We start from the raw sequence: 14,521 nt of genomic DNA, 5'->3' as shown, positions 1-14,521 counted from the left end.
GGTGTATACAACAGGTGAGAACTGGATGGGTGTGTACAACAGGTGAGAACTGGGTAGGTGTGCACTGCAGGTGAGATGTGTATAGAAGTGTGCTGCTGGTGAGATGTGAACAGGTTGCATTGCAGGTGAGATGTGGACAGGTGTGCACTGCAGGTAAGATGTGGACTGGTGTGCACTGCAGGTGAGATATGAATGGGTGTGCACTGCAGGTGAGAAGTGGACAGGTGTGCACTGTACGTGAGATATAGACAGGTGTGCACTGCAAATGAGATATGGATGGGTGTGCACTTCAGGTGTTCCTTTCTAAGTAATCCAAGAAAATTAAGATGTTGCTTTATATCAAAATAGTTATTAACCAGATCAATAGTAAATTACAGCTATATTCTTTCTCAATTTGTTTATTAATATATCTGGAATGAAGACTTAACAAACTTCAAATCTGAAACTACATGGTCTGAAAAGACTTGGGCTTATTTAATTTTGGCCTTATGTATATGTGATGCATTTGCAAAAAATAAAGAAAGATCTTTTGTCTCCCATCTTATGCGTATCCTCTGTCGTTGCAAAGGGCACTTGCTATAGAATGGATTTTCTTTCGATTTTATAACAAGACAACATGTTTTGCATGTAAATATCATATAGTAAAATGTCACTAATGTGTGTTGTGTCACTAAAGTGATATAATACCATTCACTTCCATTTTTATTTTATTCTTAATTATCAATCAACACCTTTCTACCTTTTGTCCAAGCTGACTGTATCTTCACACTCAGTCACCTCTCTCCTTAATCATCTTCTAGGTTAAGGTATCTATGTTGGGCCACAATATTTTATGCTAGACTCACCCAATATTTTCTGAATAATTAATCCTCTTTCCTTCAGTGTTCCTAGGGACTAAACACAGAGCTTTTTGAGCATTCTATATAATTGCTCTCTCCCTATTAGTTGTATCTCCAACACCAATTTTAACTTTATTTTTTTAATTAGCATGGGATATGATGATACAGTGTTTAAATTCTACAAAAGTGATTTTCAGAGCAATATGTAACAGCAAGAAGATGGTTGAGAAAATAATAACTTTCTATTGTACATAGAACTGACCCTACCATCCTGGTCCACTGAGTCCCAGTAGGTTTTGTAACAATGGAAATAACACTCTTGAGAGTTCACACTGTAAACAGCTCTCATCACCGTGTCTTTCATACAGACCTTGCCACTGACAAGCAGACAAAGCAAAGAATACTCTGGAGTCTAGATGAAACCAAATGAGAATATGGCATTTAAAATGTTTTAAGAACTTAGACTTTTCTCAACAGTGAGACATGTCTGCTTCTGGTAGCAACAATTAATTCAGGGAGTTTGATAGGCATTGAAGAAACTTTTTATAGAATTTGCCTTCATTGTGGCAAGGCTAGCCATTTGGGCAAGAAACTGCTCTTGCCTGAACTGCTTGATGGTATGCTGTATGAACTGGACATGCAGGAGCCCCATAAAAGTAATTGCTTAACTTTCCAAAAGATGGGATAGTCCTTCAGGGTTCTTGCTTCACAAAAGAAGCAAACAGATATTCTGCAGGAAGCAGAAGACAGCAACTGATGAACTTTACTAGTACAAGGCAGAACAGATCTTCAAATTTCGTGATTCACTGAAAAGTTCACCAGATATTATGTGCCTAAAGGTTGAAGATGGAAGCCCCAACATTACAAAAAATTATGGATGACTGTCCAGGAAGCAAGATGTCTCTGTTAATTCTAGAACGTTGGAAGTTGCTTACAATGCACTTCCTGTTTACTTAGGTAATATTATATATTTCTAGGGTCTTTGATGGAGTTGAAGACAGATAATTATAGTCATAGCTTTCCTCAGTTATAATAAAAGATAAATTAGATATAAAACTTTATACTCATTGGATACGAAAAGAGGATCCAACATTCTGCTGTTTACAAGAAACACATCTCAACCACAAAGACAGACACCTACTCAGAGTAAAGGGATGGGAAAAGGTTTTCCAAGCAAATGGACCTAAGAAACAAGCGGGTGTGGCCATTCTAATATCTAACAAAATCAACTTCAAACTAAAATCAATCAGAAGAAATGGAGATGGACATTTCATACTCATAACTGGAACAATTCATCAGGAGGAAGTCTCAATCCTGAATATCTATGCTCCTAATATAAAGGCACCCACATATGTAAAAGAAACTCTTCTAGAACTCAAGGCAGTCATCAAACCACACACACTAATAGTAGGAAACTTCAACACTCCTCTCTCACCAATGGACAGGTCAATCAGACAGAAACCAAACAGAGAATTAAGAGATTTATTGGAGTTATTGAATCAAATGGACTTAACAGACATCTATAGAACACTCAACCCAAACAGGAAAGAATATATCTTTTTCTCTGCAGCTCATGGAACCTTCTCGAAAATTGACCACATACTCGGTAACAAAGCAAACTTCCACAGATACAAAAAAAATATTAGTAACCACCTGTGTCTTGTCAGATCACCATGGACTAAAATTAGAATTCAACAAAAATGCTTCCCTCAGGAAGCCAACAAACTCATGGAAGTTGAACAGTCAACTACTAAATCACCCCTGGGTCAAGGAAGAAATAAAGAAAGAAATTAAATTCTTCCTTGAATTTAATGAAAACAAAGACACAACATACTCAAACCTATGGGACACTATGAAAGCAGTGCTAAGAGGAAAGTTCATAGCACTAAGTGCCCAATTAAAGAAAATGGAGAAAGCACACATTGGAGACTTAACAGCACACTTGAAAGCTCTAGAAAAAAAAGAAGCTGATTCACCCAGGAGGTCTAGAAGACTGGAAATAATCAAACTGAGGGCTGAAATCAACAAAATAGAAACACAGAAAACAATCCAAAGAATCAATGAAGTAAAAAGCTGGTTCTTGGAGAAAATCAACAAGATTGACAAACCCTTATCCAAACTAATCAAACGGCAGAGAGAGAACTTGCAAATTAATAGGATCAGAAATGAAAAGGGGGACATAACCACAGACACAGAGGAAATTCAGAGAATCATTAGATCTTACTACGAAAGTTTATATGCCACAAAGTTGGAAAATGTTAAAGAAATGGACATTTTTTAGATAAGTAACATATACCAAAGTTGAACCAAGACCAGGTGAACAATCTAAATAGACCTGTTAGTCGTGAAGAATTAGAAGCTGTTATCAAAAATCTCCCTACCAAAAAAAGCCCAGGACCAGATGGTTTCAATGCAGAATTCTACCAGAACTTCCAGGAAGAGCTAATACCTATACTCCTTAATGTATTCCACAATATAGAAACAGAAGAGTCACTGCCAAACTCCTTTTATGAAGCTACAGTCACCCTAATACCAAAACCACACAAAGACACAACCAAGAAAGAGAACTACAGGCCAATCTCACTCATGAACATCAATGCGAAAATTCTCAATAAAATACTGGCAAACCGAATCCAAGAACACATTAGAAAAATTATCCATTATGATCAAGTAGGCTTCATCCCAGAGATGCAGGGATGGTTCAACATACACAAATCTATCAATGTAATCCATCATATAAATAAACTGAAAGAAAAAAACCATATGATCATTTCATTGGATGCTGAAAAAGCATTTGACAAAATTCAACACCCATTTATGATAAAGGTGTTGGAGAGACTGGAGATACAAGGATCATACCTAAATATAATAAAAGCAATATACAGCAAGCCGACAGCTAACATCAAATTGAATGGAGAGAAACTCAAAGCCTTTCCACTAAAATCAGGAACACGACAAGGCTGTCCACTCTCTCCATACCTCTTCAATATAGTGCTTGAAGTTCTAGCAATAGCAATAAGACAACATAAGGAAATCAAGGGGATTCGAATTGGAAAGGATGAAGTTAAACTTTTGTTATTTGCTGACGATATGATAGTGTACATAAGCGACCCCAAAAGCTCTACCAAAGAACTCCTACAGCTGATAAACACCTTTAGTAATGTGGCAGGATACAAGATCAACTCCAAAAAATCAGTGGCACTCCTATACACAAAGGATAAAGAAGCGGAGAGGGAAATCAGAGAAACATCACCTTTCACGATAGCCACAAATAGCATAAAATATCTTGGGGTTACTCTAACCAAGGAAGTGAAAGACCTATTTGACAAGAACTTTAAGCCTTTGAAAAGAGAAATTGAGGAGGATACCAGAAAATGGAAAGACCTCCCCTGCTCTTGGATTGGGAGAATCAACATAGTAAAAAATGGCAATTCTACCAAAAGCAATCTATAGATTCAATGCAATCCACATCAAAATCCCATCAAACTTCTTCACAGACCTTGAGAGAACAATAATCAAGTTTATATGGAAGAACAAAATACCCAGGATAGCCAAAACAATCTTATACAATAAAGGAACTTCGGGAGGCATTACTATCCCTGACTTCAAACTCTATTACAGAGCTACAGTATTGAAAACAGCTTGGTATTGGCATAACAACAGAGAAGTCGACCTATGGAATCGAATAGAAGACCCAGATACTAACCCTCAAACTTATGAACACCTAATTTTTGACAAGGGAGCTAAAGGTATACAATGGAAGAAGGAGAGCGTCTTTAACAAATGGTGCTGGCATAACTGGATGTCAACCTGTAGAAGAATGAAAATAGATCCATATCTATCACCATGCACAAAACTCAAGTCCAAATGGATTAAAGACATCAACATCAATCTTTCCACTTTGAACCTGATAGAAGAGAAAGTGGGAAGTAGTCTACAAGATATAGGCACAGGAGGCCACTTCCTAAGTAGGACCCCAGTAGCACAGACAATAAGAGAAACAATGAATAAATGGGACCTGCTGAAACTGAGAAGCTTCTGTAAAGCAAAGGACACTGTCAGTAAGACAAAAAGACTGCCTTCTGACTGAGAGAAGATCTTCACCAACCCCTCATCAGACAAAGGTCTGATCTCCACAATATACAAAGAACTCAAGAAACTAGACATTAAAACTCTAATTAACCCAATTAAAAAATGGGGTACTGATCTGAACAGAGAATTCACAACAGATGAACTTCTAATGGCCAGGAAACACTTAAGGTCATGCTCAACCTCCTTAGCGATCAGGGAAATGCAAATCAAAACCACTTTGAGATACCATTTTACACCTGTCAGAATAGCTAAAGTCAAAAACACCAATGATAGCCTATTTTGGAGAGGATGTGGAATGAGGGGAACACTCATCCATTGTTGGTGGGAATGCAAACTTGTGCAGCCACTGTGGAAATCAGTGTGGCGGTTTCTCAGGAAACTGGGAGTCAACCTCCCTCAGGACCCAGCAATTCCTCTCTTGGGAATATACCCTAGAGATTCCCGAACATACTACAAAAGCATTTGTTCAACTATGTTCATAGCAGCACTATTTGTAATAGCCAGAACCTGGAAACAGCCTAGGTGCCCCTCAATAGAAGAATGGTTAAAAAAGGTGTGGAACATATACACATTAGAGTTTTACTCAGCGGTAAAAAACAATGACATCTTGAATTTTGCATGCAAATGGATGGAAATAGAAACCGCTTTACTGAGTGAGGTAAGCCAGACCCAAGAAGAGGAACACGGTATGTATTCACTCATAAGTGGATTCTAACCATAATTAAAGGTCTTTGAGCCTATTATTCGTGATCCTAGAGAAGCTAAATAAGAAGATGAACCTGATGAAGATTATTTAGCTATCCGCCAGGAGGTAGGAAAGAGACAAGAGTCCCAGGTAACCTCGGGTGCATGGGGTGGGGTGGGAGGGTTGTTGGAAGGGGAGAGGGTTAGAGAGAAGGGAGTAGGGGAGGAATGGGGAAAGCTCGGTGGACTGGGATGGAGGGGAGGGAGGAAGGATGAATATGGGATCAGGGAAGAATATATTTCAACTAAGGGAGTCATTTTAGGGTTTACAGGAGACTTGATTATATATGGGATCCCAGGTCCAAGGAGAGATCCCCAGATGGTTCTCTGGACCGAGGAGAGGGTGCCTGAACCGGCCTTGGCCCATAACCATACTGATGAATATTTTGCTTATCACCATAGATCCTTCATCTGGCGATGGATGGCGATACAGACGGAGACCCACATTGGAGCACCGGACTGAGCCCCCCAAGGTCCAAATGAGGAGCAGAAGGAGGAAGAACATGAAAAAGCAAATCAGAACCGCAAGGGGAGCGATCACCCACTGATACAAGGCGACTGATCTAATGAGAGTTCACCAAGGCCAGTTGACTGGGACTGAAGGAGCGCTTGATCCAAACAGATTCTCTGGAGGAGGCTGGATTCTCTGAATGTGGCTGGCCCGAAGTCTTTCTAAAAAGCCATTGACAATGACTCTGGGACTTGTTTCCTCTGCATATTCTGGATTTTTGGGGATCCAGTGTGACTAGATACTCACCTTCCTGGTCCTGGAGGGAGCGGGGAGGAACTTGAACTACCCACAGGGCAGGAAACCCTGACTGCTCTTAGGGATGGAGAGGGAAGAGGAGAGGGAGTGGGAGGAGTGGGAGGGTGTTGGGAGGAGTGGGAGGGTGTTGGGAGGAGGGGCGAAAATGGAAACTTTTATATTTTAATAAACTTTGAAGAAAAGAAAAAGAAAAAAAAGAAATCCTAACTAAAACACATATATCTTACCCAAACGTGAGCTCTCTCTCTCTCACACACACACACACACAAAGCATGAAAGCAAGCCCAAGAATCGAGGACTTGTCCAGAGCCGCACTGCCAATTAACTGAAGTCCTGGCCCTGGGAGAGTACCTTGTTCTTCAGTAGGCCCAAGGGACGAACCACCTTCTCGAAGATGTGCTTCCCAACAGGAACATCCACAACCGAGAGGTCGTTGAAGATGTCGATGTCAGAGTTACAGTACACAGCTCGGGTCAGGTTCACATGCTGCTTCTGGCCCCCTGACAGGTTCACACCCTAGGAAGACAGTGAGGAGGGTGGGCATCTTGGGATCCCTGAACAATCCTGAAGGACCCCAGAACCATACAAAACAAGAGTGGAGAGATAAGAGGTGTGAGTGGGGTGCCTGACCCCCAACAAGTGCTCAGAAAAGGGAAGCAGACAGTTGGGTCTGCTGGCATCAGCCCAGCTACTCAGATGCTGAGACAGGAGGATGGCAAGTTCAAGACCAACCTAAGCAACATCTCAAGTGAAACATAAAAAGAGCGCTGAGGATGCAGCTCAGACCAAGTGTCCGGCTGCACAATGGTCTGGGTCTGGTCTCCAGTGCCACAAGAAAGAGGAGGTGGTGGCAGCTCATGACAGCTCCAGACCCACCAGCCTACAGAAGCATCTGTAGAAGACACAGTGGGTGTGGCAAAGATACTATTTTCTGTACACCTATTATATTATTGTACTGCAACTGACATCACTGCTGTTGCTGTTCGCAGCCACAGTCTGTGGTGAGCTTCACTCTGAGCTGCTATTCCTATTGCAGCCACACAGAGAAGCTGGCTGTAGCCAGAGTGCTGAGACGCAGCCAGTAGCGTGGAGGCAGCGTTCAGCACTGAGCAGCAGCAGCCCACAACAGGTGACCGGCACCATGGCCATGTGACACCTACTGAATAAACTGCCCAAACCTGTAAAGATGGACTCTCCCTTCCTGTGTAGAGGCTAGCCCTGGGCCTGCCCAGACACACTCTCTTCCTGTGCTGAGGCTGTGCTAGGGATGAAGCTCAGGGCCTTTGCACACACTAAACAAGGGCTTTACCACTAAGCCACACTGCTAGCCATTTTTTGTATTTTATTTTCAGATGAGGTCTTGCTAAGCTGGCCTCAAACTCATGATTCTCCTGCCTTAGATTCCTGCATGTTGGGATGATGGGTCCAGCTACAAAGGTCCCTTCCAGTGCCCTCTAGACACAGCTTACTGACCTGAAGACAGATGTAGTACCCAAGATTAGTCAATTCTTCACGCCTTCCATACTTTATCACTAGAGCTGGAAGGGAACTGTGGCAGAAATTACTGCCGGCCTGGCACCAGAGGGTTAGCAAGGAACTCCCATTGATCCATAATCTGGTCTAGCTCTGGAGTAGGCACACAGCTCTAATCCATCCTAAATGTTACAGACACCTTTTGTTGTCCTATGTGAATCTTGACTGAGAGTTTCCAATGGATACAAAGTCAAGGCAAAACTTGGTTTAGAAGGGACCCAGAAAACCGTGGTACCTCATGAATCAGGTACTTGTACCTAGCATTGTATTTTTGGAAACTTCATTCAGTTTTTTTAAGATATGGAAATCTACTAGCTAAAGTATAAATATATAGAAAAGATAAAGATGCCAAGAGGCAAAGGTTAAGGCTTCAGTTCACAGAGACTGAGCCCGCTGCAGCCACAGAGGCTAAGTTCCTTCTCATGTGTCTCTGACCCCCATGAACCCGTGCACCACACTGAGTTCATTCTCATGTGTCTCTCATGGACCCCTATGAACTCACACACCACACTGAGCTATCCAAGACAGAACACTCAGGCGTTCCATTTATAAAATGGAAGAAGGCTGATGAGCAGGCTGCCTACCCACCCAGCCTTTCCTGGATACCTTGGCAATTCTGCCTTAGATGCCACACAATACTTAGACCCTTCAGCTTAGTTAACACCTCCAACCTATATCAACTCAAGGGCCCATCGACCCAAAGAATCTCCAGATTTACAGCAAGTAAAAGACATCATGCATCAAATAAACAAGTTGGTGGATGGATCCTTGGCTGGAGACTGGGAGCACACAAATTCAGCTCTCCCAAGAGGTCCCTGTCACTATGAGTGACTGCAATCCTAGCACATACACAAGACAACCACCTGCACAGGAACTGGGAGACACACCTAAGGCCCTCTTCAAAAGTGACAGTGGAACAGGTGACAAGAGACTTAAGAAGCTCTGTCTCTGCTATGTGACTCAGTCACAGGCAAGTTCCCTAGCCTTTCTGAGTCTCCCTTTCGTCAGCCATCAGATGACTTAAAAATGTGCAGATGACTTAAGTTAAAAATGTTAGCATGGCAGCAGAGTGAAGAAGTGGGTGTCAGCTAGTCCAGAGCTTTCTGCATTATCACTCACAGACACACCTCCGAGGTGCACTGTATGACTGACAAGGGAGTCACTACTAGTGTCTTGTGCTGTGGTGGCACAGTATGTGGCAAAAGAACAGCACACTTTTTTTATTCTCTTGGACTCTGAATCACCATTTGAGAGGCTCCCACTTGGGTGGTCACTGACACCTCAACTCAGACCACAGCACCAAGAGCCAGATGGTATAGACCCTTACCAAAACCACAGAGCTTGACAAAAGGAGCAGAATCACAGGCCAGAGACAGCAGGTCCCTGACAGTTCACTTGCAGGAGGACAGAATTTTATGTGAAAGGCTCTGACAAAGCTGACAAAGTGCAAACCTATTTGTTACACAACAGCAACTGACAGTTACATACTGTACCCATGCCATAACTCACCTTCTCAACAATCTCTGTCAGGTCCCCATTGGGCAAGATTTCCAGATCTGGGAGGAGGACAGGCTTCCAACACTACCTTGTAGTAGCGTTCATCCTTCAGGGGATGTCCAAACAAGATGTTCTCTCAGAGAGAGTCATTCTGAATCCAAGCCTGCTGGGGCACATAGGCCACAGAGCCCTCCATGGCAGGTAGTGGAGAAAAAAGACAAACAGACTTGATGAAAAGATAATAGCTAGCATACACCTGACTGCAAAAAGAGTCGGTCTCCCAAAACACACAGCAAGGGCAAGAAGAGAAGGGCACTGACCCAGGGGAAATCACAGACAAGGAAAAAATTGAATCCAGTTCTTTCAAGGGACAGAAAGGCCAGCTTGACTGGACATGCATGACTCAGATGAGAGCAGGGTAGGCAGGAAGACAGGTGAAGGGAACCAGTTCACAAAGAGCTGATTTCATGCTCACCTTTATCAAAAAAGGCGATGATATGCCACAGAGGATTCTAAAGTAAGGGAACAGAAATCAGGAACCTAAATTTTGATCTAAAAATCTCAGAAAAAAAATGATTCAATTGCTATTCAAACATTCCAGTTCCTATGCGCCCTAATTGTCAGGACATCCCAGTTGTAAACCTCACAAGATATTCAGCTGCAGGCCACATCTTCCAAAACATGGGGACAACTAATGTTTTCAATACACTTTCTGAAATTACCAGCTACAAATAGTTCTTGGACTCGAAACATCAATGTCTGGGATGATAGGAACCCAGGAACTAGGAAACAGAACACAACATAAATATCTAAACATGACGAGCAATTTTCCTTTGTCAAACTTGTTCATGTTGTCTGTCTACTACTCGGAAGAAAAACAGGATACATCTATAAGCAACAGGTATTTGCCTGGACCAAGACACTGTCCACTTACGTCTAAAAGGGCACTGAATCAGCAAGGGAAGGATCTGAATTGAAAGCAGTGATCTAAGTCCACATCCCCAAATTTGAGTTCCCAGAAGAGGATGCAGGGGACAGACAGGCCCAGGCACACACACCTGGCACAGGCTGGAAGAAGTAAAATAGTTGGTATTTTGGTTTTTGTTTTGTTTTTCCTCTCTGGCCTCTCCAGAGGCTGCTGGCAACCCGGTAAGGAACTGACTTGCACAGCAGGCAAAGGCTTCAGAGTAAACAAGGTACACATGGAAAGGGCTCAAGGGAATTATTCTTTTAGCAGCCTGTAATGCTTCAAAGTTCAGCTCAGCACGAAGTGTACTGCACCTCAAACCTCTAATTCCACACTCTTCCCCTCCAGGCCCATATTAAGAATTCAACTGACACTAAGGATTCAAATTGTGTATCGTAGACCAGGTTCTGAGAATATTATGATCACATCAGTCAGCACTGGCTACATCCTATTACAGGGACCAGCTCTTTGTCTCATTGGTTCTTTGTATTGTTTTCTTTGTTTATATTTTGTTGATTTCAGCTCTCAATTTGATTATTTACGGCTGTCTAGTTATCTTAGGTGAGTTTGCTTCCTTTTGTTCTAAAGTTTTCAAATGTTTTGTTAATTCACTAGTGTGGGATTTTTCCAGCTTCTCTATGTAGGCATTTAGTGTTTTGAACTTGCCTCTTAACACTGCTTTCATTGTGTCCCATAAATTTGGGTATGTTGTATGGTCATTTTCACTGAATTTTAGGAAGTCTTTAATTTCTCCCTTTATTTCTTCCTTTACCCATTGATGATTCAGGTGAGCATTTTTTAATTTCCATGTGTTTGTGGGTTTTCTGAAATTGGTATTGCTGTTGGCTTCTAGTTTAAGACCATGGTAATCTGATAAAGTACATTGGATTATTTCAAATTTTTTGTATTTGTTGAGGCTTGTCTTGTTGCCAAGTATGTGGTCAATTTTTGAGAAGGTTCGATGAGATGCTGAGAAGAAGTTATATTCTTTTCTGTTTGGATGGAATATTCTATAGATGTCTATTAAGTCCATTTGAGTCATAACATATGTTAGTTCTCTTATTTCTCTGTTCATTTTTTTGTCTGATTGACCTGTCCAGTGGTGAGAGGGGAGTGTTGAAGTCTCTCACTATTGGTGTGTGGGGTTTAATGTATGATTTAAGCTTTAGAGGTGTTTCTTTGACATATGAGCGTGTCCATGTATTTGTTCAATATTAAACTTTGCTCTCAATGGATTTTTCCTGTGACTAATAGGAATGACATTCTTTGTCTTTTTTTTTTACGGACTTTAGCTTGAAGTCTATTTTGTTAGATATTAGGATAGCAACACCCACTTGTCCATTTGATTGGTATATTTTTTTCCCAACCCTTTACTCTGTCTTTGAGGTTGAGATGTGTTTCTTGTATGTAGAAGAAGGATGGATTATGCCTTTTTATAGGTGAGTTGTGTCCATTTACATTAAGGGATATTAAATGACCAGTGGTTGCTATCTCCTGTTAATTTAGTTTTCATTGTTGGTGATGTTAATTTGTGTGTTATTTTCTTCTTTGGAATTTGCTGTAATGAGATCATCAATTGTCTTTGCCTTTGTTGGTTGGGTTTTTTTTTGTCTCTTTGGGTTGGAGATTTCCTTTTAGTATTTTGTGTAGGGCTGGGTTTGTGGCTAGGTATTGGTTAAATCTAGATTTGTCATGAAATATCTTGTTTTGTCCTTCTATGGTGATTGACAGTTTTGCTGGGTATAGTAGTCTGGGCTGGCATCTGTGGTCTCTTAATGTCTGCATAATGCTTGACCATGACCGTCTGGCTTTCATCATCTCCAATGAGAAGTCACGTGTAATTTCTATATGTCTACCTTTATATGTTACTTGGTCTTTTTCCTTTGCAGCTCTTAATATTCTTTCTTTACTCTATATGTTTAGTGTTTTGATTATTATGTTGTGAGAGGACTTTTTTTTTGATCCAGTCTATTTGGTGTTCTGTAAGTTTCTTGTATCTTCATAGGCATATCTTTCTTTAGGTAGGGAAAGTTTTCTTCTATGATTTTGTTAAATAAATTTTCTGTGCCTTTGAGTTGAACTTCTTCTCCTTCTTCTATACCTATTATTCTAGAATGTTGTTTTTTATTGGTGTCCCATATTTCATGGATATTTTGGGTTAAGCTTTTGTTAGATTTAATGTTTTCTTTAACTGATGAGTCTGTTTCCTCTATTGTATCTTCAGCGCTTACGATTCTCTCTTGCATCTCTTGTATTCTGCTGTTCACGCTTGCTTTTGTGGTTCCTGCTCTTTTCTTCATGATTTCTGTTTCTATAATTCCTTTGGCTTGTGTTTTCTTTATTGTTTCTATTTCAGTTTTCAAGACCTGAATAGTTTCTTCTATATGTTTGATTTCTTTTTCTTGGTTTTCTTTAAGTGATTTGCTGATATCTTCCAATTTTTTTTTTGGTTGTCTTTTCCTCAATTTCTTTAATGGAATTTCTCATTTCCTCTTTAAGAATTTCAAACATTCTCTTGAAGTTATTTTTTAGATCATTTTCTTCTGGTTCATCCATTTTTGATTGTTCAGGTCTTGCTGTTGTAGGGTCTTTAGGTTTTATTGGTGTTGTGTTGCTCATTGCAGTGTTACATGTGATTTTACCTTTTCTATTCATCTTTTCCTCTAATTGGTGTGTTTGGGGCTAGATGCCAGTGAATCCAAAGCTCAGAAGGTTATTCCTCGTGGTACAGTCAGTGCCACAGTTCTAGTTACCCCATTGGTTACTCAGTGTTCCTGGAGATTGCTCAGTGCTCCTGTGCCTTGCCCTGCTCACTTGCAGTTTGCTGTCTTAGGCCTACTTTGGCCTAGGTTGCCAGCTTTACCCTGTTTCTGTAAAAAATCCTGGTCTGGATCCCCTCCTGCAGAAGTCCATGACTTGGGGTTGAACCTGTTCTGGTGGAGATCACTGACTCTTGATCTAATCACTGGCTCAATCCTGATCTGCCAGTGTCCTGGGACTGAGTTGGCTCCCAGGACTGGATTTGCTCCTAGCTTCTGCTCCCGTTGGAGCTTGTTCACTCTCTCTCCTGGATAGCTGGTTCTGTCCCACTCTGGCTCTGGTGGAAATCGCAGACTCTGAGTCAGGACACTGGCTCAATCCTGATCTGCAGTGTCCCGGGACTAGGTTCACTTCTGGGACTGGATTTGCCCATGGCTTCTGCTCCAGGTGGAGCTTGTTTCTTCAGGCCCTCTTGTCCTAGGTGGCTTGTTCAGAGCCACTCCTGTGGAATTGGTTGTTCAAGATTGAGTTCTTTGCCTCAGTTCTTTGGCCTAAGTTACTGGCTTTGACCTGTATCTGTAAATCCTGGTCTGGATTCCTTCCTCCAGAAGTCCCTGGATTGGAGTTGGACCTGGAAAGGTTTCTGGTGCCAGTCTACTGCCTCAGAGGTCCCAGGATCAGGTGCACCCAAACCCACAGAGGACCTGCTTACTCCCTCAGAGGTCCCAGACTCACGCTTGGACCCACAGAGGTTACAGGTTCCTGTCTATTCTCTTTGATGTCCCAGACCAATGCCCGGACCCACAGAGGTCCTGGGTCAGGCCTACACCCTCTGAGGACCCAGACTCATGCCTGGCCCTGCCAAGATGTCTGATTCCTGCCTATTCCCTTACAGGCCCAGGTTCACTCACGCCCAGACTGGCAGATGTCCTGGCTCAGGCCCAGTTCCTAGGAGGTCCTAGACTCACACCCAGACCCACTAGAGACCCAGCTTAGGTCTACTCCCTTGAAGGTCCCAGAATCATGTCTGGACCCTCAACAGTCTCTGGCTTTGGCTCACTTGCTCAGCGGTTATTCCCCTGTACCTGTTCCATTGGAGATCACTGACTCTGGATCTGGTTGCTGGCTCAATCCTGATCTGCCTATGTCCTGGGACTGGGTTGGCTGCCTGAACTGAATTTGCTCCTGGCTTCAGCTCCCTGTGGAGCTTGCTTCCTTTTCCAGCTTCTTTATGTAGGCATTTAGTGCCATGAACTTTCCTCTTAACACTGCTTTTATTGTGTCCCCACATAAATCTGGGTATGTTGTATAGTCATTTACATT

The 14,521-nt window shown here is 41.9% G+C and overlaps 1 protein-coding gene across 1 annotated transcript in view; it reads right to left on the bottom strand.

Moving 5' to 3' along the window:
- Positions 1-14,521, bottom strand: part of LOC146891851 (uncharacterized) — a 102,104-nt gene that overhangs the window by 66,905 nt on the left and 20,678 nt on the right. Inside the window, 4 exon segments of the mRNA XM_085676507.2 lie at positions 38-231; positions 6,793-6,957; positions 7,398-7,546; positions 10,194-10,253. Coding sequence (XP_085532633.2) covers positions 38-231; positions 6,793-6,957; positions 7,398-7,546; positions 10,194-10,253 — 568 coding nt within the window.

The sequence above is a fragment of the Myodes glareolus genome, chromosome 13, assembly GCF_982192425.1.
Source record: "Myodes glareolus chromosome 13, mMyoGla1.1, whole genome shotgun sequence".
In the NCBI taxonomy this organism is placed as follows: domain Eukaryota; kingdom Metazoa; phylum Chordata; class Mammalia; order Rodentia; family Cricetidae; genus Myodes; species Myodes glareolus.
This window is presented reverse-complemented; position numbering and strand designations above follow the sequence as displayed.